The following is a 21,969-nucleotide window of genomic DNA, read 5'->3' on the forward strand; positions in this document are numbered from 1 at the left end:
GTACTACCCCACTCACGTCTCTTTCTTTCTTCCTTTTCTTTTATGTATATTGGTATTTTGCCTGCATGTATGTCTGTGTGAGGGTGTCAGACCCCCGGAACTGGAATTACAGACAGTTGTGAACCATGTGGGTGCTGGGAATTAAACACAGGACCTCTGGAAGAGCAGCCAGTGTGCTTAACCACCACAGCCAGGAGCCATCTTTCCAAACCCCCCACCCCCATTTTTTTTTTTTTTAAATAAAGATCACCATTTCCGTCACATTAAAAAAAAAAAGTAAGAAAGAGAAAAGTTGAGTTCAGTGGTAGAGCAGATGCCTAGTGTGTTCAAGACCCTGGGTTCAACCAACAGGGCTGAGGGTAGGGAGAGAGACAGACAAAGAGGAGGGGTGTGTGGACGAAGAGAAGGGAAAGGAGAGGAGATGGGGGAGGCGAGGGGAGGAGGAAAGAGAGGACAGAGTGCTGGCAGAGTCGCCTCTTTCCAAAGTTTAGTTGAAGGGTAGTTAGGTAGATAAGGAAGGGTCTCTGACAGTTGAGCCGAGGAGTGAATGAGCCACACTGCTGCATGGGGTAGAGGGTCCAGAAGAGAAAGTTCTGCCCGTGACAAGGTGCTGAGGTGGGAGCAAGTTCTGGCAAGGAGGCTGGTCACTGTGGCTGTGCCTGGCTGGGGATGGCCCTGGGGCACATGTCTGCTGGAGAGAGGAAGGGGTGGCCGGTGGGCAGACACACCTCGCAGCTGTGCCTTGAACATGAAGTGTCAAGTGTCCAGGGAAGCCATAGGTGAATAGATTGACCTCACAAGAGCCGATACTCGATTGTACCCAGAGGGGTAAATGGTAAATTCTGAAAACAATGAGTTGACATCCATGCGTGTCGGGTTCCAGAACAGGTTTCTAGGTGCGTGACTGTGACTATTTAAGTAAAGATTAAGCTGTGATCATTGAATGCCAGCCAAATTGCCTCTCGAGTCAATCATTGCAACTGACTGGTCCAGACCACCTATCTTGATCCAGCATAGCACTCGGCATTTGTTCCTTACAAACAAGAGAAACGTGAGCAGGATTGTAGTGGCTGGGATCTGGACCTGACTGAGTCTGGTAAAATGGGGGCGGGGGTCCTCTCGGGGATGTCTCAGCTCCATCTCAACGCTGGGCTGCCTGCAGATGTCAGGAGCTCCTTGAATGGAGGTGGCCGAAGCCTCTCTGCCCCACAGATGGCTCCTGGCTGCGGTGGTAAAATGGTGCTGATACAACGGGCAAGTGAAGCAGATTCAAGGCAGCCCTGACAGATTGTAAAGTTGGGTTGAGACCAACAAGATGAAACTCACCAAGGATGAGTGCTAAAGCCGGAAAAAATGGTTACATAAGCACAGAACCGGGGAATATGGTTAGATGGAAATGTCTGTTAAAAAGGAGGAGATGTGTGCAATCCCATCTACTCCTGGCTAGCTACTCCAGTCTGAGGTGGGAGGGTTGTGAGTTCAAGGACAGCTTAGGCTGCATGTGAGACACTACCAAAAAAAGGAGGAGGAAGAGAGAAACAGATGGAAGTGGGGGGAGGGGAAGGAAAGAAGGAAGAGAGGAAGGAGGGAGGGAGGGAGAGACCTGCTGGGTCCTCTGGGGGTGGCCTTCCCTGTCCTAGGTCCCCTCGAGGGTAGTAGGTTGTGCTGAAGAGCTAACAGGGCGGGGGGTGGGGGGGGGGTTAGATGAGGGCCTGCTCACGCAGAACGGAAGGGGAGTGATGGTAACAACCAGAAATAATGAGAGAAAGCTTGTTTGGGGCAAGTCTTCAAATGTGGGGTTCAGCGACTGCGAAAGATCCAGTGTGTCCTTCGTGAAGCCGGAACCCACGGGATGCTCTGTGGGAGGGAGATTTGCTTCCACCAAGACCTCTCTGGACAGGTGACTCCTCCCGAAGAAGGGATCTGTTACTCCTCCCCCGACCAACAAGGGATCTGTTACTCCTCCCCCGACCAACAACAGCCCGTTTATTACACCCATGCTCCTGTCAGACTTGTGTTAGAGTTCCAGGAACTGGCTGTGTAGACCAAGGTGACTTTGAGCTCCCAGAGATGAGTGCTGTGATTAAAGGTTCGTGGCACCACCCGCGGCATCTCAACCACTCCACTAGGAAGAGATTATTATAATTGTCATTTTAAAGGATAAATGAGGTTGACCACGGCGGCTCACATTTGAAATCCCAGCACTCCGGAAACGAAGGCCGGAGGATCGCCATGAGTTCGAGGCCAGTCTGGGCTACCTAGTGAGTTGCAGAGCACCCTGTTTACAGAGTGAGGACCTGAAGGCTGTAAGGGACATGTCTTGCCTAGCTTGTTTCTGAATGGGAGACATGAGAGAGAGAGGCCAGACGCGACCACAAGTCTACTTCTCAGTGCTGGAGACTGCGGAGCTGTCCCTGTGGGAGAAGGGGATTCTCACCCTTTTGAACCACACACAGCCCTTAGGGGTAAGCAATAGCCATTCTCCAACACGGCCACCCCACCCCACCCAATCTGACACCATATCTCAAGAGCTCTCGAACCTCAGCCCGGGTAATTGCCCCCTAATTGCTGCGCTCCCTTGCTGTTTGGAGTCTTGGGTTGCTGGGTGGGGGGCTGTCGGGTGGGCTGCAGGCAGAGCCGGGCCGCGAGGGGGCGGTGCCCGCAGGCCCGCCGTGCCGGGCGCCGACTGCAGGGGGCGCTGGCGGCCGCTCCGGGCGGAGACAATCGAGCCGAGCGGGCGCCGCAGCCGGAGCGGGAGCCCAAGCCGGAGCTGCACGGAGCCGTGCAGAGCTGGGGCTGAGCGGGGCCGGCCGAGCGGGGCCGGGAGGCAGCGATGGACCGCTAGGGCCCGGCCGAGCCCCGCGATGCCGCCGCCGAGTGGCCCCGGCGTCCTCGCGCGGCTGCTGCCGCTGCTGGGGCTGCTGCTCGGCGGCGCCTCCCGGGCTCCCGGCAAGTCTTCGCCGGAGCCCCCCAGCCCTCAGGGTGAGTCTCGGCCGCGAGGGGGAGGCGATCGTGGGCCTGCGCCCGGTGATCGGCTACCACCGCTGGCCCCCTCTTCACGGTGCTAGTGACTTGGGGTGCATTCTGCTCCCAGGATGGGGGGAAGGCGACCCGAGATCGGCGCTTCTGGGAGAGAGAACCGGGGACTGTTTGCTGCGGGGGTCTTGGGGAGACACAATGGGGAGGGCGAGGGTCTCCAGGCTCGGCGCCACCGCCTCCTCCGACTTGTTTTTCTCCCTCCTGGTCCGCGAGGCGCTGCAGCCAGAGCTATTGTCTGCGGAAGACACCCGCCCAGGGGCGGGCTGGGGCGGGCGCCCGCTCCGCAGCCCCCCGCGGGTCCCTAGCCGCGACCCAGGCTGGGTGGGGGCGCAGGCATCGGCTGCCACCCTGGGCCGGACGGGGGCTGGGAGCTTAGAGCTGGGCTGCAAGGGAGGAGGGGAGAGGGGGAGTGGGTGAGGCTGTGGGCGGGATTGACTGCTCGAAAGAGGTTTTCACCCAGGAACCTGACAGCTTCCAGCCAGCCCCCCAGGTTTAGAATTTGGGGTGCATCAAATAAACACTGATCAGCTCATACTGGAGGGAGGGACTGCAGGGGTGGGGGCGCCGAGGGAAGGGGTAATGGTGATTCCCAGCTTAAGGCGCATGGCAAGGCCGTGGTCGCGGAGCCATGCTGAGCTGGCTGGCTGGCTGTAAGCAGCACCAGCTGAGAGGGCAGGTGTCTGGGTCCTTGTCCAGCCCGTCTCTTGCCACTACTCTCCTCTGCCAGCTTCCAGATCCTCCCCTCTTCATTTTGCTTCTCTCCCCCAAAGGAGGAGACCCTCACCCTCCTCAAGCCTAACCTGGCTCTGATAGGTGTGTGAGGTGGGGGTAGGGCTGGCCTCTGCGGTGAGAGCTGGAGACCCTGACTCCACAGCTCACTCCTGGATGCTCTGGACCTCCACCCTCCCCATCCCTGCTTCCGTCTCCCACATTTCAGGTACTTGCGCCACCACCCCACTACTGCTGTTCCTTCCCCTGCCTGTGGCTCCGTCCTGAAACAGTGTTCGTTCCTTACACAGCCCCCCCCACACACACACACCAGAAGCTAGCAGGAAAGGCGGCGGCGGGAGGGGGGTCTGGTTGAGGGAAGTAGGGTCCGGATGAAGGGAGGAGGTCGGATTTCCTCCCGGAATGAGGCAGAGCTAAAGTGGAGAGATCTAGCTACTGCATGGAATGTCAAGGTTTGAGGGTAGGGAGAGATTTCCCTCCCTGTGCCTCAGTCTCCCCTTGATTTCCCAGAGAAGAGGCCCAAGCCTCTTAGGAAGCTCCGCCCACAAGACTCTGCACCCCAGGGGAGGGAGGGCCCAGGGAATTAGCTGGAATAGAGCCAGGATGGGGGCTCTCTCAGGCAGCTGGCTGGGAGCCCAGGCGGTGGGGAAGAGGAGAAACTGCTAGACACCTACCCCACCTCCTTGGCATCGATGCCCCTCGGGCCTTACCTGCCCACCTCTGTATTGTTTCCCCAGGGCCCCTCCCTCTTCTGAGGCTTTGACCCTTGAGCCCAAAGGCTTCCCTCGAGTGACGTGACGAAATTTCAGACTCCTGGACCCCCTCTCCCCAGCTGCTCTCTCCAGCTGTTCCTAGCCTAGGATAGGGCTGGGAGCAGTCAGGCCCTTTCAGCTTCTCAGAATTCCTACTGGGGCAGGAGGCTGCCACTCCTTGGAGAACCAGAGTGGAAGTGGGCAGAGTGAGTGCCCCACCCTGAAGAGCTAGACTCTGGCCTAGCCTGGAGAGGGAGGTGGGCTGCGGGAACAGCTGGATGGGATGCCAGGGACAGGCGTGGTGTCCTGCCTTGGAAGCCTGAGATGAGACACCTGTCACTGTTGAGTAGCAGCCTCCAGGAAAGGCCTTCTCGGGGTTCTGTGGCTGCCCACACCTCCGCCCCTTGCCCCCTCGGCTCTCAGCTCCAGAGTCCTTCTCTACCCGGGATTTTCACCGAGCACCCAGTGCATTCCCCGCCAGTCTCCTGTGTCTGAACCTCCCCGTCTATGACACTCACTGGGAAGGCAGGGGCTGGGGGATGGTCTGGAGGGAGAAGTTGGTGCTGAGTGGAAAGGGTTGGGTGGCCGAGGCTGCCTGAGGAAATCCATGAGAGTAACTCATGGCCTCATTACCCCATCCAAGCCCAGAGCACCTCACTTCCAGGGCCAGTATGACCGACCGGGTTATCCTGGAGGCGGGGATCACAGATAGCCTGGGAATCTAGAAGTTGTATGCTTCCTTCCCAGTCCCCTCCACAGGATTGTCCCTTGGGCCTGGGTCCGCTTCCCATGCAGCCCTTCCTCCCCAGGCCCCAGCTCCCTTGCCTGATCTCCTGGGAGGAATGAGGGCGTTGCCATGGTGACTGACTGTAGCTGACCAGCTAATAGACTTGAGGGGAGGGATCAAGATACTTGTTTGGGCTTAGGAGCTGGGGCAGGTCCCTAAATTTGAAGGGAAACAGATTTTTGGAAAGGATCCTGGAGAGAGGGTGAGTGACAGGGATGACCTACGACAGCTTAGCATCTTAATTTCTTTCTTTCTTTCTTGAGAACTCAAATGGGGACCCAGCTCCCATCCTCCCTCCAAGCTACCTCACCCTGACCTTCGCCCTCTTCACCTGAAGCTCCTCATTCTCCCCTGACTCATTCTTGACCTTTCTTCTCCTCTCCATAGACACTGGTTGGTCTCTTAGGGTCAAGTGGCCAAATATTTATATTCTAGAAGTAGACTGCTAGGTTTGAAGCCCCGATTTCTCACTTAACTGTAGCGCAAGAACTTACGCTTTCTGAGCCTCACTGTCTTTATCTGTAAAATGGGCTAAGGGCATATTTTAGCAAATAGAGCATTTCTTTGGCTGTAAGATGTATTCTTATTTTGGAAACCAGTAAGAATGGGAAAAATGCTGTCAAATTGTAATGATGACATCATTTATCACAGACACCACCTGAGCTCAGAAACCTGAAAGTGTGCATGGGCCAGAGCTGGTGAAACGGATTGACGCGCTCGGACTGCTGGCTTTGGCAGAGAGCGCCACTCACTGATTGAACTCTGTGCTGAGAGCCTGGATTTGATACCCAGCACTGCGCTGGAGTCAGCCCCCAAGCCTCTCCCCCCCAATATCCCCCCTTCTCACCCTCACTCCCTTCACCCCGTCTTCCCACAGAGATCCTGATCAAGGTACAGGTATATGTGAGCGGGGAGCTGGTGCCCCTGGCCCGGGCCTCGGTAGACGTGTTTGGGAACCGCACTCTGCTTGCTGCTGGCACCACGGACGCAGAGGGCGTGGCCACACTACCCCTCAGTTACCGCCTGGGCACCTGGGTGTTGGTCACTGCTGCCCGCCCCGGTTTCCTCACCAACTCCGTGCCGTGGCGTGTTGACAAGCTGCCGTGTGAGTGCAGGGGCAGGTGGAGTGGGTGGGGATAGAGCAGCAGCTGACCCACCATCAGCCCCTTCCCAAAATAGTCCTTAGGGGTGGAGGGGGCAGCTTCCCAGCAGCTGCTGCCTGGGCTGGGGCATAGAGAGGGGGCCGGGGAGGATGAAGCCACTGGGATGCAGATGAAGGCGGCATCTAGGGAGTGCTTCTTCTAGAGCTGACAGGCCCCCCTTCTTGCAGTATACGCATCCGTCAGCCTCTACCTGCTCCCAGAGCGCCCAGCCACCCTCATCCTCTATGAGGACCTTGTACACATCCTCCTAGGCTCTCCAGGTAAGCTATACCCTGCTGTTCATTCCATCGCTCCTCTCCCTTCCCTGACCTGTACGCAGAGACCCTCTGCTTCTTCACAGAGTAGCTGAGTGTCCTTGGGCAAATACTCACCCTTTCTGAGCAGTACTTGATGTATGTATAAGATGTGGAAAGATAATACTTACATCATCAAATTAAAGTTTAAAAAATTGCATCAGAGGTCCTAAGAGAAAAAAAAAAACAGGTGTTCAATAAATATTTATAGTTTTTTTGGGGGGCTTTTTGTAGTTTCTATTCTCCTCCAAGTCCCACCTCCATGACCTCTTATCTCCAGTGGATCGACGTGTATTTGTCGTGCACTTACCTGATGCCTGGCTGTTCTGAGGCCATGAGGGCCTTCCATAGCAGCTCAGCATCCATCCAGTGGCCTGGAGCAATCCTCAGTGTTCCTTGTCTCTATGCACAGGCCTTCAGTCTCAGCTCACATTCTGCTCCGTGCCATGCAGGATGGCTGGTGCTGGCATATAGGGTGAGGGAGAACACACCCACAGCCCACCTCACGGTCATAGGCAAATGGGAAGACAGACAAACGCCACTGCAAATCCTGGGAGAGTTTACAGAGCAGGCAGACAGTGGCCGAAACACCCCTCACCTTTGGGGGAAACCCGGTGGGGCTAATAAAAGGAGCAGCAGGCTGTGTGGCCTGGGCGTGGCAGGTGAGGTGAGGCGCCTGGCTGGAGAGAGAGTGTGGTGAGTAGGCAGGCCGAAGGGGCAGTGGGGGCTCAGTGTGCTTTCTGGCCAGTACTACAGACCTGTACTGCAGTGGGTTTGGGACTGGGAAAGGCCCCTCCCTAGTTTAAATCCTTATGGAATCCTTATTGACAAATTGCCAGTTTGCCATCTTGGGCTCACTGACGCCATATCAGAGGCCTCCAATGCCCCCCAGGGATTCCAAAATGCCAAATGGACCTTTGTCCCAGTACTTCTGCCCTCTCATGGCTTCCACAGCTCTCCGTGTGAAGTGCAGAGCTCTTCAGAGCTGACAGTACCCTGCAGGACACAGCAACCACTACCCTCTTGTAGCCTGTGACCTCTGGGCCTTTCTCCTGCACGTCCCCAAAAGCAAGCCCACTTCCTTCCTCCCTTACCCTACAAAACTCCAGAGGGTGGGCCAGGCTCCCAACATTTAGTTGGGATGGGCTTGTGTGGAGGGATGTGGGGTGACAAGGCCAGGCTCCAGGATGGTGGCCCTGATACGTTTCTGAAGTTCTGGCTCCATTTCTGCATCTATAAAATGGAGTTGATACCTCAGGGGCTGCTAGGCTAATTAAAGGAGTTACTATACATAGCCTGCTTAGGACAGTATCCAGAATATTTTGAAGTTTAATAAATGTTACCTATGATCACACTGGATTGGAATTCTGTTTATATGTCTGCTCCCTCGGCCCCAACGCACACACACACACACACACACACACACACACACACACACACACACACAGCACTGTAAGCTAATGTGTGTCTATCTAAATGGAAATTATCTGGGGCTGAGGAGATGGCTCACTGCTTAAGAGCACTTGTTGCTCTTCCAAGTACTAGGGTCCTATTGGATTCCTAGTACCAGCATGGTGCCACACAAACTACCTTGTCCCAGGAAATCTGACGCCCTCTTCTGGCCTCTGAGAGCACTGCACACATGTGGTGCACAGACATACATACAGACAAAATACACATAAAAATAAAGGAAAAATATATACTTCTTTTGTCTGTTTGTTTTTTTTTTAAAGATTTATTTATTTATTATGTATACAGTATTCTGCCTACACACCAGAAGAGGGCACCAGATTAAATTACAGATGGTTGTGAGCTACCATGTGGTTGCTGGGAATTGAACTCAGGACCTCGAGAAGAGCTGCCAGTGCTCTTAACCTCTGAGCCATCTCTCCAGCCCCCTGTTTGTTTTTTAAGACAGATTTCTTTGTATAGGCTTGGTTGTTCTGGAACTCACTCTGTAGACCAAACTGGTCTCAAACTCACAGAGATCCACCTGCCTCTGCCTCCCCAGTGCTGGGATTAAAGGCGTGCATCACCACCACCTGGTAAGGAAAAATATTTTCTTTAAATATTTATTTATTATATATACAGTATTCTGTGTACATGAATGCTTACAGGCCAGAAGAGGGTACCGGATCGAATTATGGATGGTTGTGAGCCACCATGTGACTGCTAGGAACTGAACTCAGGACCTCTGGAAGAGCAGACAGTGCTCTTAACCACTGAGCCATCTCTCCAGCCCTATTTTTTTTTTTTTAAACAGGGTCTCTGTGAAACAGCCCTGGCTGTCTTGGAACTTGCTCTGTGGACTAGGCTGGCCTCAAACTCACAGAGATCCGCCTGCCTCTGCCTCCTGAGTGCTGGGATTAAAGGCGTGCACCACCACCACCTGGCCAGGAAATTTAAAAAAAATAAAATTCCTCAGTTCCTCAGCCACACACTTTGGCCACTTTTCTCTTTTTCTTTAATTTTTGAGACAGTAGCTCTGAACTCTAGTTCAGTCTAGCTTAAGACTTCTGCTGTAGACGCCCGAGTGCTGATATTACACTTGTGTGCCTCCGGGCCAGGCTCACCAGCCATGTGTATCCAGTGGACACTAAATGGGCAGCATCCTAGCAGAAGGTTCTAGAGAAACTGTAAAGAACAGCACACACTATACTGTGAGAATGGAGACGGGATCTTCTCCTAGTCAGCTCGGCATCCCAGGACCTAACTCAAATGCCTGCCACTCAGAAGACGCTGTTAGCCCAGGACATGATTGTTGTTAGTGTGTGTGTGTGTGTGTGTGTGTGTGTGTGTGTGTGTGTGTGTGTGTGTGTGTTTGAGTGTATTTCTGCACACCATGTGCATTCAAGAGCCTATGGAGGTCAGACGAGGGGGTTGGGTTCCCTGGAACCAGAGTTACAGATGGTTGTGAGCTGCCATGTAGGTGATGGGAATAGAACTCAGGGCCTTTGCGGGAGCAGTCAACTCTCTAAGGCACTGTACCTTCTCTTCAGCCCCACGACCCTGTTTCATAAGTTTATAAGGAAACTTAAGAGAAAGCAAGTAATTTGTGGAAGGTCACACACATAGTCGCCAGACATGGAGGTTTCAGTACCACATCCCTTCAAGCTAACAATCCATGGTTACCCGTTTCTCTCTATCACCACCCTGGCCTTTTCAGTCGGCCTAACCCAGTGGTTTCCTTTTTTGAATGTTTGCGTTCTGCGTTGGTCCGGGTCAGGCTGCCATAGTGCCTGCTTTCCATCCAGGTGCCCGTTCCCAGCCCTGGGTGCAGTTCCAGCGCAGAGCGGCCCGCCTGCCTGTCAGCTCTACCTACAGCCAGCTCTGGGCTTCGCTCACTCCTGCCAGCTCCCAGCAGGAAATGCGGGCTTTCCCTGCCTTCCTGGGCACTGAGGCCTCCAGCTCAGGTAGGCCATGTCCCGAATGTAGAGGGGAGACTCCTTCCTTCCCTAGGGACTTAGCCCTTAGTGCCAGTGTCCTCTTCCCTCAGGCAACGGCTCCTGGCTGGAGCTGATACCCCTGGCTGCTGTGAGCGTACACCTGCTAACGGGCAATGGGACAGAGGTGCCGCTCTCGGGCCCCATTCACCTGTCCCTGCCAGTGCCCTCGGAGCCTCGTGCCTTGGCTGCGGGCACCAGCATTCCAGCCTGGAGATTTGATCCTAAGAGTGGTAAGCGTTAGGGGCTGGGCTGCAGGAGGCTGGGGAAGGAATGTGGGGCTTAGGCTAGCAGAACACTGAGTTTGATAAACGAACCCCTCTGGCCTCTTCCAGGGCTGTGGGTACGAAATGGCACCGGTGTGATTCGGAAGGAAGGCCGACAGGTCTACTGGACTTTTGTCTCCCCACAGCTGGGGTACTGGGCGGCTGCCATGGCCTCCCCTACGTCTGGTGAGATTGGTGGGGTAGTGGGGCCGTAGGCAGTGGTGGGAGGAGAGGCTGGGAGAGCTCAGGCCCTGTGAAAGGCAGGAAGGGCATCCTAAGCCCTTGCCTGGCACAGGGCTGGTTACCATCACCTCAGGCATTCAGGACATCGGCACCTACCACACAATCTTCCTGCTGACCATCCTGGCCGCCCTAGCACTTCTGGTTCTCATTCTGCTGTGTCTACTGATATACTACTGCCGGTGAGTGCCCCCGGGACCCACCCGCCTTCTCTCCCTGGATCCCTGCACTGGGGTCCCAAAGATGCAGAAAGCACAATTCTGATCCTCAATGGGCTTCCAGGAAAGAACAGCAATACAAGGGCTAAGACCCGAGAGGCCGGTGGCTTTACTGGGAGGGGTGACAGATGCCAGGACCTGCGGGCCTTGCCCCTTGCAGAGACTATCCAGCTGCTCCAACCAACCCAACTCTCACTCCCAGGGGATCCCCCCAAAGCAGGCACTCTGGCTGGTTTACATGCCAAAGCGTTACCGAGTTTACCCCATGAAGTTGAATAGATGAAGCTCCTGGATGTGTTACCGTCTTTCTACAACCAGCTTCCAGGCATCATCTAGCGTCCCCTTTCCCCCATCTATCGCGAATGTTCCAAGCATCTTCCACTATCCATCCCTTGTGCTGGCAACTGTGGGGTTTAAGGAGACCTTTGCTTTCAGCATTCCTGAGGTCTTGTCTCGTTCCTCCTCTCCAGGAGACGCTGCTTGAAGCCGAGACAACAGCACCGCAAGCTGCAGCTCTCCGGCCCCTCGGACAACAAACGAGATCAGGCCACGTCGATGTCTCAACTCCATCTCATCTGCGGGGGACCCCTGGAGCCTACATCCTCGGGAGACCCCGAGGCCCCGCCCCCAGGCTCTCTACACTCGGCCTTCTCCAGCTCCCGGGACTTGGCATCCTCCCGAGATGACTTCTTCCGTGCCAAACCGCGCTCCGCCAGCCGTCCGGCCGCCGAGCCTCCCGGTACGCGCAGCGGCGACGGTGCCGGGCTCAAGAGCGCCCGCTCCGTCGAGGGTCCCGGAGGGCTGGAGCCCAGCCTGGACGAGTACCGGCGGGGTCCCGCGGGGGCCGCGGCCTTCCTGCACGAGCCTCCCTCGCCGCCGCCGTCCTTCGACCACTATCTAGGCCACAAGGGGGCGACCGAGAGCAAGACCCCTGACTTTCTGCTGTCGCAGTCGGTGGACCAGCTGGCACGGCCGCCGTCCCTCAGCCAGCCCGGCCAGCTCATCTTCTGCGGCTCCATCGACCACCTCAAGGACAACGTGTACCGCAACGTCATGCCCACCCTGGTGATCCCCGCACACTACGTGCGCCTGGGCGGCGAGGCGGGCGCCGTGGGAGTGGGCGACGAGGCCACCCCACCGGAAGGCTCGGCCGCCGGCCCCGCGCGCCCTTTCCCTCAACCCGACCCCCAGCGCCCGCTGATGCAGGGCCACGCGGGTGCGGGGGGAGACGGCGGCGGCGGCGGCGGCGGCGAGGGCTGGGGCGGCGGGCGCTCCGCACCGGTCAGCGGCTCGGTCACCATCCCGGTGCTGTTCAACGAGTCCACCATGGCGCAGCTCAACGGCGAGCTGCAGGCTCTGACCGAGAAGAAGCTGCTGGAACTGGGCGTGAAGCCTCACCCGCGCGCCTGGTTCGTGTCCCTGGACGGGCGCTCCAACTCGCAAGTGCGCCACTCCTACATCGACCTGCAGGCGGGCGGCGGCGGCGGCGGCCGCAGCACCGATGCCAGCCTGGACTCGGGCGTCGACGTGCACGAGGCTCGGCCGGCGCGTCGCCGGCCCCCAAGGGAGGAACGGGAGCGCGCGCAGCCGCCCGCGCCGCCGCCGCCCGCGCCCCCGCGCCTGGCGCTCAGCGAGGACACGGAGCCCAGCAGCAGCGAGAGCCGTACGGGCCTCTGCTCGCCCGAGGACAACTCGCTAACGCCCCTACTGGACGAGGTGGTGGCGCCCGAGGGCCGGGCGGCCACGGTACCCCGGGGTCGGGGCCGCAGCCGTGGGGACAGTTCCCGCAGCAGCGCCAGCGAGCTACGGCGCGACTCGCTCACCAGTCCCGAGGACGAGCTGGGGGCGGAGGTGGGCGACGAGGCTGGCGACAAGAAGAGCCCGTGGCAGCGGCGGGAGGAGCGGCCGCTGATGGTGTTCAACGTCAAGTAGCGCGGCCCGGGGATCGGCCGCCGCCCCTGCCTCCAGTGCAGGTCCCCAGAGTGCGCGCCCCGGGGTGCTGCGGGGCCACGCGCTCTTAGCCGGGAGAAGGGTTCTGAGCCCACCTGGGGTATGTGCTGGGGGAGTGTCTTGGGAAGGGACCCTGGATCGGCCTCTAAGCAGAGGGAGGTGGGAGGGGCCCGGTCCCCCATGGGAGGGGCTGGGGAGGAGGGCTGGGGTGGGGAGCCGTGCCTGGATAAACCTGGCTGTACATAGAAAGATCTATTGTGGGCGAGCAGGAGGGGCGATCCAGCTTCAGCGGCTAGGGTGAGGGCTGGGAAGGGAGGGGCAATCTCTGTGGACCCTTGGGAGGGGAGGGGTGCTGCTTGGATGTCACAGGGCTGGTGGCTGGGGTGGTCCTGGGGACTAAGGGGTAATGTGATGGTGACGCTCTAGACACAGAAATACAAAGCTGTTGAGGTTACAGATGTATGTGTGTGTGTGTGTGTGTGTGTGTGTTTCTATGGGGGGTGCTGACACCGGGGGACCCCAGAGCACCCAATCAGACACCGCTAAGAAAGTGTACAAACTTTATTGGAGCAAACACACGCACACGTGCGTACATACACACAAGCAAGCTCACGCAATACCTGTGGATCGGGAAGAGCACCTGGCCACAAGGTCCACAGAAATCTGAAGAAATGGCAGTTTGAAATGGGGCTTTTTCCACAGCCTTCTTTGCATAAAAGAAGGTCTTAGTTTGAGGCCCCATCTCCCATGGTGATGGGGTGACTCAGAATGGGTAGGTCTAGAGGAAGAGGTGCTAGGGAGGCCTGAGTGGTGGATACCCTCTGATCAGGGTCCCCAGGGCTGTGGAGTTCCTTAGTCTTTAGCCCCTCCTTACAGCAGCGGTCTTGGGGCTGGACTCCTCAAAAACATGTCCCAGCGAAAGGTCTTCTTTTCCAGCAAACACTTGGTTCCCTTAGATGAGCAGTGGAAGCCAACGGGGCAACAGTGACGCCCATCTACACAGCAGGTGCCCTGGATGGCCAAGGGAGAGTGAGTACCGGACAAGGCAGAACCCAGCCCACGGCCATACCCAGCCCCAGGGTCAGGGACAGCACTGACCTTTAGGTAGGGACAGCAGGCCCACTCTCCTACGTGGTTTCTACAACAGGTCTGGTCATCGTGGCAGAAATGCTCGTCCCCACACTCCACATTCCCAATGTGAGGTCCAAGGGTCAGGGGGGCAGCAGGCTGGATGGAGTCCACCTCCTTCTCACAGGTTCTGGCCTTCACGTTGCAGGTGTACCCAGCCGGGCAGCAATGTTGGTGATCCTCACAGCACACGGCCTAGGAGCAGTGAAAGGGCATCACCCTGCTTAGCCCAAGAACACAGCCCCCTTCTCCCAGGGCAGTGGGTGGAAACTCACATGGGGTAACTGGCAGCAGGCCCAGCCTTCCTTCAGGCTAGGGCAGCAGGTCTGCCCTATTGGACAGCTGATGTGCTGGTCACAACTGTTATCGTCACTTAGGGACACGGATGTGTGGTGGGCGGGTATCTTCTCCAGGCTAGCCACTATTCTGTCTCCATCTTGACAGTACCCCTCAGTTGTACACGTGAAGCCGTGCGGGCAGCAGTGTTCATGGTCTAAGCAGCAGACAGCCTAGGGGTGTGGGCAGAGAAGAGTGTTCTACCAAGGGACTCTGGGAGGCCTGCCCACAGCTCCTCCAGCTGGGGACAGACCACAGCCCAGGGGACCACCCTGGACTAGGCGGAATGTGGACAAAGAACAGGACTCCTGCCACCCACCCGCCAAGGTCAAGATGCTCTCCCCACCCCTACACTGCTGACCCCCTATCCTTGTACCTCTGGGACAGGACAACAGCCCCAGTCCCCAGAACTGAGTCTACAGCAGGTATTGCCAGGAGGGCAGGTGGTGAAGTCGTCACAGGGGACATCACTCGTGAAGACTTGTGGGTGTGGCAGGCTGGGAAAGGCTGTGATCTTCTTCATCCAGGGTAGGTGGAGGGCTCCCATTTCACAGGTGCCCGTCTCTGTGTGACACTCGAACCCTGTCGGGCAGCAGTGGACATGGTCGTCACAGCACACGGCCTACGGTGGACAGAGAAAAGGCCGAAAAGCACTGGAGCCAAGCTGGCTGCCCCCTCTGCTGGGACCCATGTGCCCGCTGCTCCCGGGTACCTTGGTGAAAGGACAGCAGCCCCAGGCCCCAGTGGTGAGGTGGCAGCAAGTGTATCCATCCGGGCAGCTCACCTCCGTGTCGCACTTCACCTCTATCACTGTAGGCAGAAGACACGTCATCAACAACGGAACCCGGTGTTGAAGATGGAGTGCTTAGCTATGTCAACCCACAGTGAACCTCAAGCAACACCCGTGGGGAGGGGATAGATACACTTGCCAGGTCCCTCCACGCAGCCATCGACACCCGCCCCCACCCCCGTTTCCGGACCTGAGCCGAGTCCCCCTTTATTGAGCAGATGAAATGGAGTCCAGTCTGCCCCTGTACCTGGATATCCATGCAGCCTGGTCAGGAAGTCCGTGGTGTAGTCCTTGGCTAGGCACTTACTCTGGATCAGGTCACATACCGTGTCGTGGGGACAGCAGTGCAGATGGTCGGAACAGCAGATAGCCTAGGTCGGGACAAATAGGGGTCTCTGGATTCCAGTCTCTAGTGAGCACAGGGAGCAAAGCCAAGCTGATGACTGACACTACCCCAATCTCCCACCAGGGGGCAGCATGGACCCTGAGGCGCCCAGCAATCAGCCCCGTTCCTGGAGCCCCCTTGTAAGGATATGTCCGGTGGCCCAGTTGGCTCCAGCCCTTTACTCACGTTAGGCATTGGACAGCAGCCATACTTCCCAGTGGGCAGCTCGCAGCAGGTAGAATCATCGGGGCACTGGGTCTGTGCATCCGGACACACCACGGACTCATGCCAATCCACTGAAAGAGGAATGAGGCATGAGGCAGGAGCTGCCAGGACGGAGGGGAACTTCTTTCCAGCCAGGAGTTAAATGTGCTAGCTGGATGGCCTCCCACCTCCTCACCTGCCCTGTTGGTCCTTTGTGCAGGGAATTTCCTTAATAGCTCGTGGGTGCCCACAGAACTGATGCATCGTGTATGAGCCAGGTCACAGGTGGACCCTTGGGGACAGCAATGTACTCTGTCTTCACAGCAAGAGGCCTGAGAAGAGATAGATGGTCCATAATCCATCTTCTTCAGCCCCAGCTCCCAGCTCTATCCCCACTACCCGTGAGTCACCCCCACTTCCCCACACCTGTACCTGGGGAATGGGGCAGCATCCCCAGGAACCATCAATCATAATGCAGCAGGTAGAGGAGTCGGGACATTCGAATTTGCTATCTGGACACTGGATAGCACCCACGGAGTTACCTGCAGATGGGAGAATCCAGGATTCCACCAATCCAGTCAGTAAAGGTCACTCCCAGCACCATCACTAAAGGAACTGCAGACTCAACTACAGTAGGTCTAACAGCTGGGACCAGGGCTTATGTGATCACCCAAGATCCCAAGCCACCCTTCCCACAAGCTAGACCCCACTTCAGAGAGATGATAGAGGCACCCAGTGAAAGTGGGCGGGTGAGAAATCACCCCAGCGTGGCCGGCCTCTCCAGGTCCCACAACACCTGAAATTCTGCATCCTTGTCTGTCCCCTTCTGCTCTCAGAACTGCCCCTCTGTTCAGAGCAGAAAAGGATTCAGGACTACCCAGGCAGCTGGGCTCCTGGGCATTTCAGGTACCACACAATGCCCCCGTCCCGTGCCCCACAGCACCTGGTTTTCGGAAGCAGGCTGTCCCATTTGAACTACAGTGGAAGCCCGGGGGGCAGCAGTTGTAGCCATCACCACAAGATATACCCTGTGGGACACAGAGAAGCCTGTGTGAGCAAGACCCTTTTGCCTGGAACTAGGAGAGTGAAGGAAAGCGGTCAGTGCAGACCTTAAGCACCGCCCCCTCGGGGCAATAGCACCCTCACCTGAGGAAAGGGGCAGCAACTGGAAGTCCCGGACACAGTGACGAGACACGAGTAGCCAGAAGGACAGTGGCTATGGCTCTGACAGGAACCACTTAGAGGATGGCTCATTACTACAGGCAATGTTTCCTGGAAAGAAGAGATGACATAAACCAGAGTATCTGTGCCAGCCCTCCTCTGGCCAACCCAAGGTAGCCCTTCAGAAGGCTCAGGCTGCCAGCTGGGGTGTGAGACACTCACCAGGAGAGGGTTGCAGCAGCTGTATTTGGCTCCTCCCGGGTCCGGGCAGCAGGCAATAGAGCAGAGCTGACCATCTGGACACTGTGTTCCAGCCACCAGTCCTGCCACCAAGGCCAGCCAGCTTACCAGGATCCACATGATCTGCCTGCAAATGCCAAGGGAAGTCTGGCAGCCATCTTAAGCCTATGCCACCTTCTATTCTGAGGCCATGCACTTCCCTGTGCCCAGGCCAAGGCATGACATGCATCGGATTTACTGAATCCTCTCAACAAGTGAACAGGAAGGCAAGTCGATGCGCTGCCGGAGTCAGCGTGTCCCGCCCTGCGTGCGGCACACCTGCACCAGCTTGCACACACTGTGAGCATGAATGCTGGCAGAAACACAAGTGTTGATTCATGTCCGCACACACGGCCTAACACCTGACACTAGGGGTGAGTGGAGGGGAGCGGAGTTGTGACAGTCAGGAAGGCGTGTGGCTTTGATCTGAGCCCCTGAGCTACCTGGGAGGCAGAGGAGACTTCAGCGGCCGCAGGACGGCCAGCCTCACCTTCCTGCCTGGTGCCAACTCCCACATGTACCTTCCAAAGGCCTTTGGGGAAACAGTTGTCAGTCACATGATCATACGGGAAACCAAGGGGGTGAGAAAGTTGTGAAAACGGAACTACAGTGGCCAGAGGTGTCTGGGCTGCCGTCCCCACAGGCCAGCCACTGCCTGCCCACAACTGTCCCCTCCCCTCCCAGGGGACGGGCACACAGAGCTGGATTAGCCTCAAAGCTAACTTCATAATGACCCCTCCCCAGCATTAACAGCCTCTCCCCCCAAAAAAAGGGGCCATCACCGGGGCCCCTTTGGACTCCTCGAACATCCCACCTGTTTCTCCCTACTCAGAAATCGAAACTCAGCTGCAAGTGCCCCTGTGCCTCAGCAGGAGGAACTGAGCCTCTCACTTCCCTAATAAGCCTCTTCCCAGCTCAGCAGGCCTACCCAGCAACCAAGAGTAAGGCTACCCTGCCTGGGGCAGCAAAAACAGCAATATTCAAAGACCCTCTGGGGAGACACGCTGTATCTCTCTGCAACAATTATGCAAAGCAGTAATCATAATATTACTTTCACTTTTCAAATCCATGCCCAAGAATCAAGTCAGGGAAAACGGACTGAGGATACTGGACCTGGGTCCATAAGTCAACTGACATCCCTGGACATTGCCAGGGAATGGACACTAAGTCTCAGTGGCCAGAGGTATAAACAGGGGGAAGGGGCAGAGTATCTATGTCCCCCGCAGGTGACCTATGCAGGATAGAAATAGGCTGGGTACAGCTGGGTGGTGGCGGCGGCGGCGGCGGCGGCGGCGGCGGCGCACGCCTTTAATCCCAGCACTCGGGAGGCAGAAGCAGGCGTGTCTCTGTGAGCTCGAGGCCAGCCTGGGCTACAGAGTGAGTTCCAGGGCAGCCAGGGCTACACAGAGGGACCCTGTCTCAAAAAAAGAAAGAAAAGGGAAAAAAATAGGGTGGGTATAGGAGCTGTGTAGCATCTGCACTTGAGTACTAGTCCTGGAAGTGCCACTGATTGATTGCGGAGGGCCTCAGAAATTGTTCCCTGTGTCTCAGTTCATCAATCTCTGTGTGAACCCTGGTGGCCATAGAGGGCGAGAAATCCCAACCGCCCAGACCTCAAAGCTTCCGCCAGGCACGTTAGGCTGTCTTTGATTCCAGCACTTGAGAGGCTGAGGTGGGCGGATTGCAAGTTCCGGGCCAACTTGGGCTACAGGGTGAAAATGAGGCCAGCCTGGGCTACACAGATCTGTTCGCCGCCGCCCCCAACCCCCCAACCCCCCCCCCCCCCCCGTTTCCTTCTCTAGTTTTCAAGTGCGCTCTCCCCTAACTCAAAGAATATCCCAGAGGTCGTCTCCTGGCCAGATTAGAATGGGGTAGGGGAGTCCTAACTCCCCTCATTAGGATTAGGGAGTGGTGACCCCCTGGCCACCTCTACACCACGCTGTTGTAACAGCCAAAGGACAGGAGCCGTTCAAGGCCCTAGCTTCGAAATCTTCCACTAGGTGGCACCCCCCAACTCCGAGTGTCAAGGGGAGATGAATTTCCCAAAAGGTGAGCCAATCGAGCTGCGGAGCAGGGAAAAGTGGCGGGGAGAGGCGGAAGTTAGCTCTCTCACCCTCCAGAAGGAAGTACGGTTGACACAAGCCAGGGATTCGGCCACCACGCCCAGGTCCTGCTCCCAATCCCTCTGAGCTCTGGGACCAAGGGCAGGAGATCCCCACCCACCGCAAGCCACCGCGGAGACCAGTCGCCTGCACCAGAATGAGAAAGAGCCAGGACCTGGAGACAGGTGGGAGGCACAGACAGAGTAAAGCTGGCCCTAGAGTGGGGTGGTTCCTGCTCTGGAGAAAGGCCTTCGGCCTCCCGACATGATGGGCAAGGGGAGCCTTTTATTGGGGGTGTCTACAACTGCTCCCACTCCTCCCAAATGAAAAGAAAGAAACCCTCGTTAGTGCATCAGAAAACCCTAGGGGATTTTCAAGAGGCAGGTCTTCTCTTGTCTCTGAGCTGAGACTCCAGGGCAGACTCAATTGTATAGCAGCCTGGCCAGGCCTCTGGACAGTAGCCGGGGAGATGTCTGCAACGGGTCCTCCTACCTGCTTCGGGGTCCGCGCTCCCTGGGAGGCATCTGGCGGTCAGCTCCTGGACTAGGGTTTGGCCGCGCGATGGCCCGCCCACCTCAGTTTCCATTAGCCGAGGGTCGGGGATCCAGGGCTTCCATTGGTTACTTGTCTACATAGAGGCGGGACTCTCCAGGAATGCTGTGTTTCTTTTCTACTCAATTCTCACTCCTCCTCCCTTGCCTCTCTCTCCCCACACCCCATTTCTAGGGATCATGTGACTAGACAATCATATGACACTATGGCCCGCCTCCCCCGGAGCAGTGCTTGCTGGTTGGGCTGCTTCCCACCCCCACCCCCCGGGTCCTGGCGGCGCCTGGCGGGGTGTTCTGGAGATGGAGCTTCGCGTGCCTAAGGCCACCGACAGTTAAGAGGGCTGCCTCCAGGGCGCGTGTTCAAGGTCGTTTACAGGATAGCGTCCGCTTCTGGATCGGGACAGTTGCACATTCCTTGTCTTTTCACTCTAGGCAGCCGGGACTCGGAACAAGCTAGATGGTTATGAGGGTGAAGATAAACAATCCCTAGGTTTGGCTGGGAGACTAGCTTAGACTAAACCTAATAAACGTTCAAGGGCGAGTACCAGGCGCTATGGATGTGTGTAGGGAGGAGGCAGGAGATTGGCTCAAGGTGGGGGAAGGAGAGATGTAGATCGATGTTGAACTAGCCAAGAGATAGCGCCACACAGAGCTGAATCTGGAAGACTTTTAAGAGGCTGGTTAGGCGGGCCTTAGGTGCTTAGGAAGAGGCTAGGAAACTAGATGGGAAGTATAGCCTCGAGCAAGGGTTGAAAGTCACATTCAAGGTGAGGGCATGTGGCGTGGGCTGGTGACTTGTCAAGGTGGAAGACGCTTCCTAGTTTCAGCTGCCCTCACCTTCCAGGAATTGCCACGGTGGGTAAATAGATTTCAGCAGCAGAACAGACTAGCCATAAACAAGAGTCAGGCTGCTGAGTGCTAAAGGGCCCCGGCCAGACAGAGACGCCTCCAGAGGCGTCTGGCTAGGAAGAGGACAGGCCCGAGGAAAGGCGGTTGTTTGTGTGAAAGATAGGTCCCCCACGTGGAGCAAAGAGCTTGACTGGGAGGCCACTCAGGAGAATCTAGGGTAATTCTGCACCCCGATGACATTCGTATAGGCGTCCCTTCTAGTATCCCCAGACTATAGCTTACACTTCATGCTCAGGTAGGGGAGTTACTTTAACCAGGGCTTGGAAGCCAGCTCCAGCAACATTGCAGCCCTGAGTCAGGGGTCGCCTGTGTTCCAGACTAGCCTCCGACTTGATATGTAGCTGAGGATGAGCCAGGCCGTCTCATTTCCCTTCCCCTACCTTCCAAGAGCTGGAACTTGGCAGCCATGATTAGTTTCTGTGGTGCTGGGATTTAACCCAGAGCCTTGTGCATGCTAGGCAAACGCTATCAACTGAGCTGCATCCCAGGCCCAGGACTGCCTCATAAGAAAATGGAAAATGGAAAATTATATTCTGGGGCTACGAAAAACCTATTTCTTTTTGTTTGTTTGTTTTTTGAGACAGGGTTTTGCTGTGTAGCTTTGGTGCCTGTCCTGGGTCTCCCTCTGTAGGCCAGGCTGGCCTCAAATTTACAGAGATCCACCTGCCTCTGCCTCCCGAGTGCTGGGATTAAAGGTGTGTGCCACCACTGCCTAATGAATATTCATTTTTGTGTGTATCATGATTGCATTCCTCTTCCACAGTGAAATTTTGAGAAGATTCTCATTCTCCCCATCCTCATCTTTTTTTTTTAAAGATCGGGGTCTCGCTGTGTAGTCCTAGCTACCTTTGAATTTACTTAGTTAGATCAGTCTGGCCTCTAATTCACATAGATCCATCCACCTCCCTCTGCCTCACAAGTGTTAGGATTAAAGGCATGTGGCACTGTGTTCAGCTCTACCTAATCTTTTGAGATGTCACCCACAGAACCAGTAAGCAGTCATTTCAGCCAGACGGGCTGGCCAATGGGCCACTGGAAGCTACCTGTCTCCCCCTCCTGCTTCACTGCTTCTGAGGTGCACAGCTCCACCTTAGGGCTCACACTTGCAGAGCGAGGACTTGACCCACTGAGCCGTCTCCTTAGCCTCTGAGTTTTATTTTATGTTCTTGGAGTGAGTGATGGGGAGACCAGGTAAGTCCTCTACCTCTGAGCCACATCTCCAGTCCCCATCTTAAATCTTCAGA

The 21,969-nt window shown here is 56.6% G+C and overlaps 2 protein-coding genes and 1 long non-coding RNA gene across 5 annotated transcripts; 2 read left to right on the top strand and 1 right to left on the bottom strand.

The window, feature by feature from the left end:
• Positions 1-2,740: 2,740 nt before the first annotated feature.
• On the top strand, positions 2,741-13,338 carry Fam171a2 (family with sequence similarity 171 member A2). Of its 3 annotated transcripts, none has more exons than XM_052756805.1 (8): positions 2,741-2,982; positions 6,185-6,412; positions 6,638-6,730; positions 10,018-10,176; positions 10,260-10,439; positions 10,542-10,658; positions 10,789-10,894; positions 11,401-13,338. In XM_052756805.1, exons 1-8 carry the CDS (start codon positions 2,865-2,867, stop codon positions 12,860-12,862), a joined length of 2,463 nt encoding a protein of 820 aa, XP_052612765.1. In that variant the 5' UTR covers positions 2,741-2,864; the 3' UTR covers positions 12,863-13,338. The 3 variants fall into 3 exon arrangements, with proteins under 3 accessions (XP_052612765.1, XP_052612764.1, XP_052612766.1); XM_052756804.1 differs by having other exon boundaries at positions 2,742-2,982; positions 10,768-10,894; XM_052756806.1 differs by lacking the exon at positions 2,741-2,982 and adding an exon at positions 3,635-3,976 and having other exon boundaries at positions 10,768-10,894.
• An 88-nt stretch (positions 13,339-13,426) lies between these two features.
• On the bottom strand, positions 13,427-19,931 carry Grn (granulin precursor). The gene is made up of 13 exons (XM_052756807.1): positions 19,758-19,931; positions 17,107-17,251; positions 16,870-16,995; positions 16,667-16,751; positions 16,156-16,265; positions 15,920-16,055; positions 15,706-15,815; positions 15,382-15,505; positions 15,057-15,154; positions 14,721-14,966; positions 14,284-14,517; positions 13,979-14,203; positions 13,427-13,891 (listed from the first exon to the last, which is right to left on the bottom strand). The coding sequence occupies exons 1-13, from the start codon at positions 19,787-19,789 to the stop codon at positions 13,751-13,753; spliced, it is 1,812 nt and encodes a 603-aa protein (XP_052612767.1). The 5' UTR covers positions 19,790-19,931; the 3' UTR covers positions 13,427-13,750.
• On the top strand, positions 18,959-21,436 carry LOC128121801 (uncharacterized). Its single transcript, XR_008222258.1, has 2 exons — positions 18,959-19,450; positions 19,992-21,436. It is a non-coding gene; the product is annotated as an uncharacterized LOC128121801 (long non-coding RNA).
• The last annotated feature ends 533 nt before the right edge of the window (positions 21,437-21,969 follow it).

The sequence above is a fragment of the Peromyscus californicus genome, unplaced genomic scaffold, assembly GCF_007827085.1.
Source record: "Peromyscus californicus insignis strain IS unplaced genomic scaffold, ASM782708v3 Scaffold_3__1_contigs__length_106647218, whole genome shotgun sequence".
Lineage (NCBI taxonomy): Eukaryota > Metazoa > Chordata > Mammalia > Rodentia > Cricetidae > Peromyscus > Peromyscus californicus.

Excerpts from the sequence above, each read along its gene's own strand:
- Grn (XM_052756807.1), bottom strand. The coding sequence starts at position 19,789 with ATGCCTCCCAGGGAGCGCGGACCCCGAAGCAG. Across the intron at positions 16,266-16,666 it reads AGCCTGCTTCCGAAAACCAG|GTAACTCCGTGGGTGCTATC; the intron begins GTGCTGTGGGGC and ends TCCCATCTGCAG. Across the intron at positions 14,204-14,283 it reads CCTGCTGCCAGTTACCCCAT|GCCGTGTGCTGTGAGGATCA; the intron begins GTGAGTTTCCAC and ends CACTGCTCCTAG.
- Fam171a2 (XM_052756804.1), top strand. The coding sequence starts at position 2,865 with ATGCCGCCGCCGAGTGGCCCCGGCGTCCTCGCGCGGCTGCTGCCGCTG. Across the intron at positions 6,731-10,017 it reads CATCCTCCTAGGCTCTCCAG|GTGCCCGTTCCCAGCCCTGG; the intron begins GTAAGCTATACC and ends CTTTCCATCCAG. Across the intron at positions 10,440-10,541 it reads GAGATTTGATCCTAAGAGTG|GGCTGTGGGTACGAAATGGC; the intron begins GTAAGCGTTAGG and ends GGCCTCTTCCAG.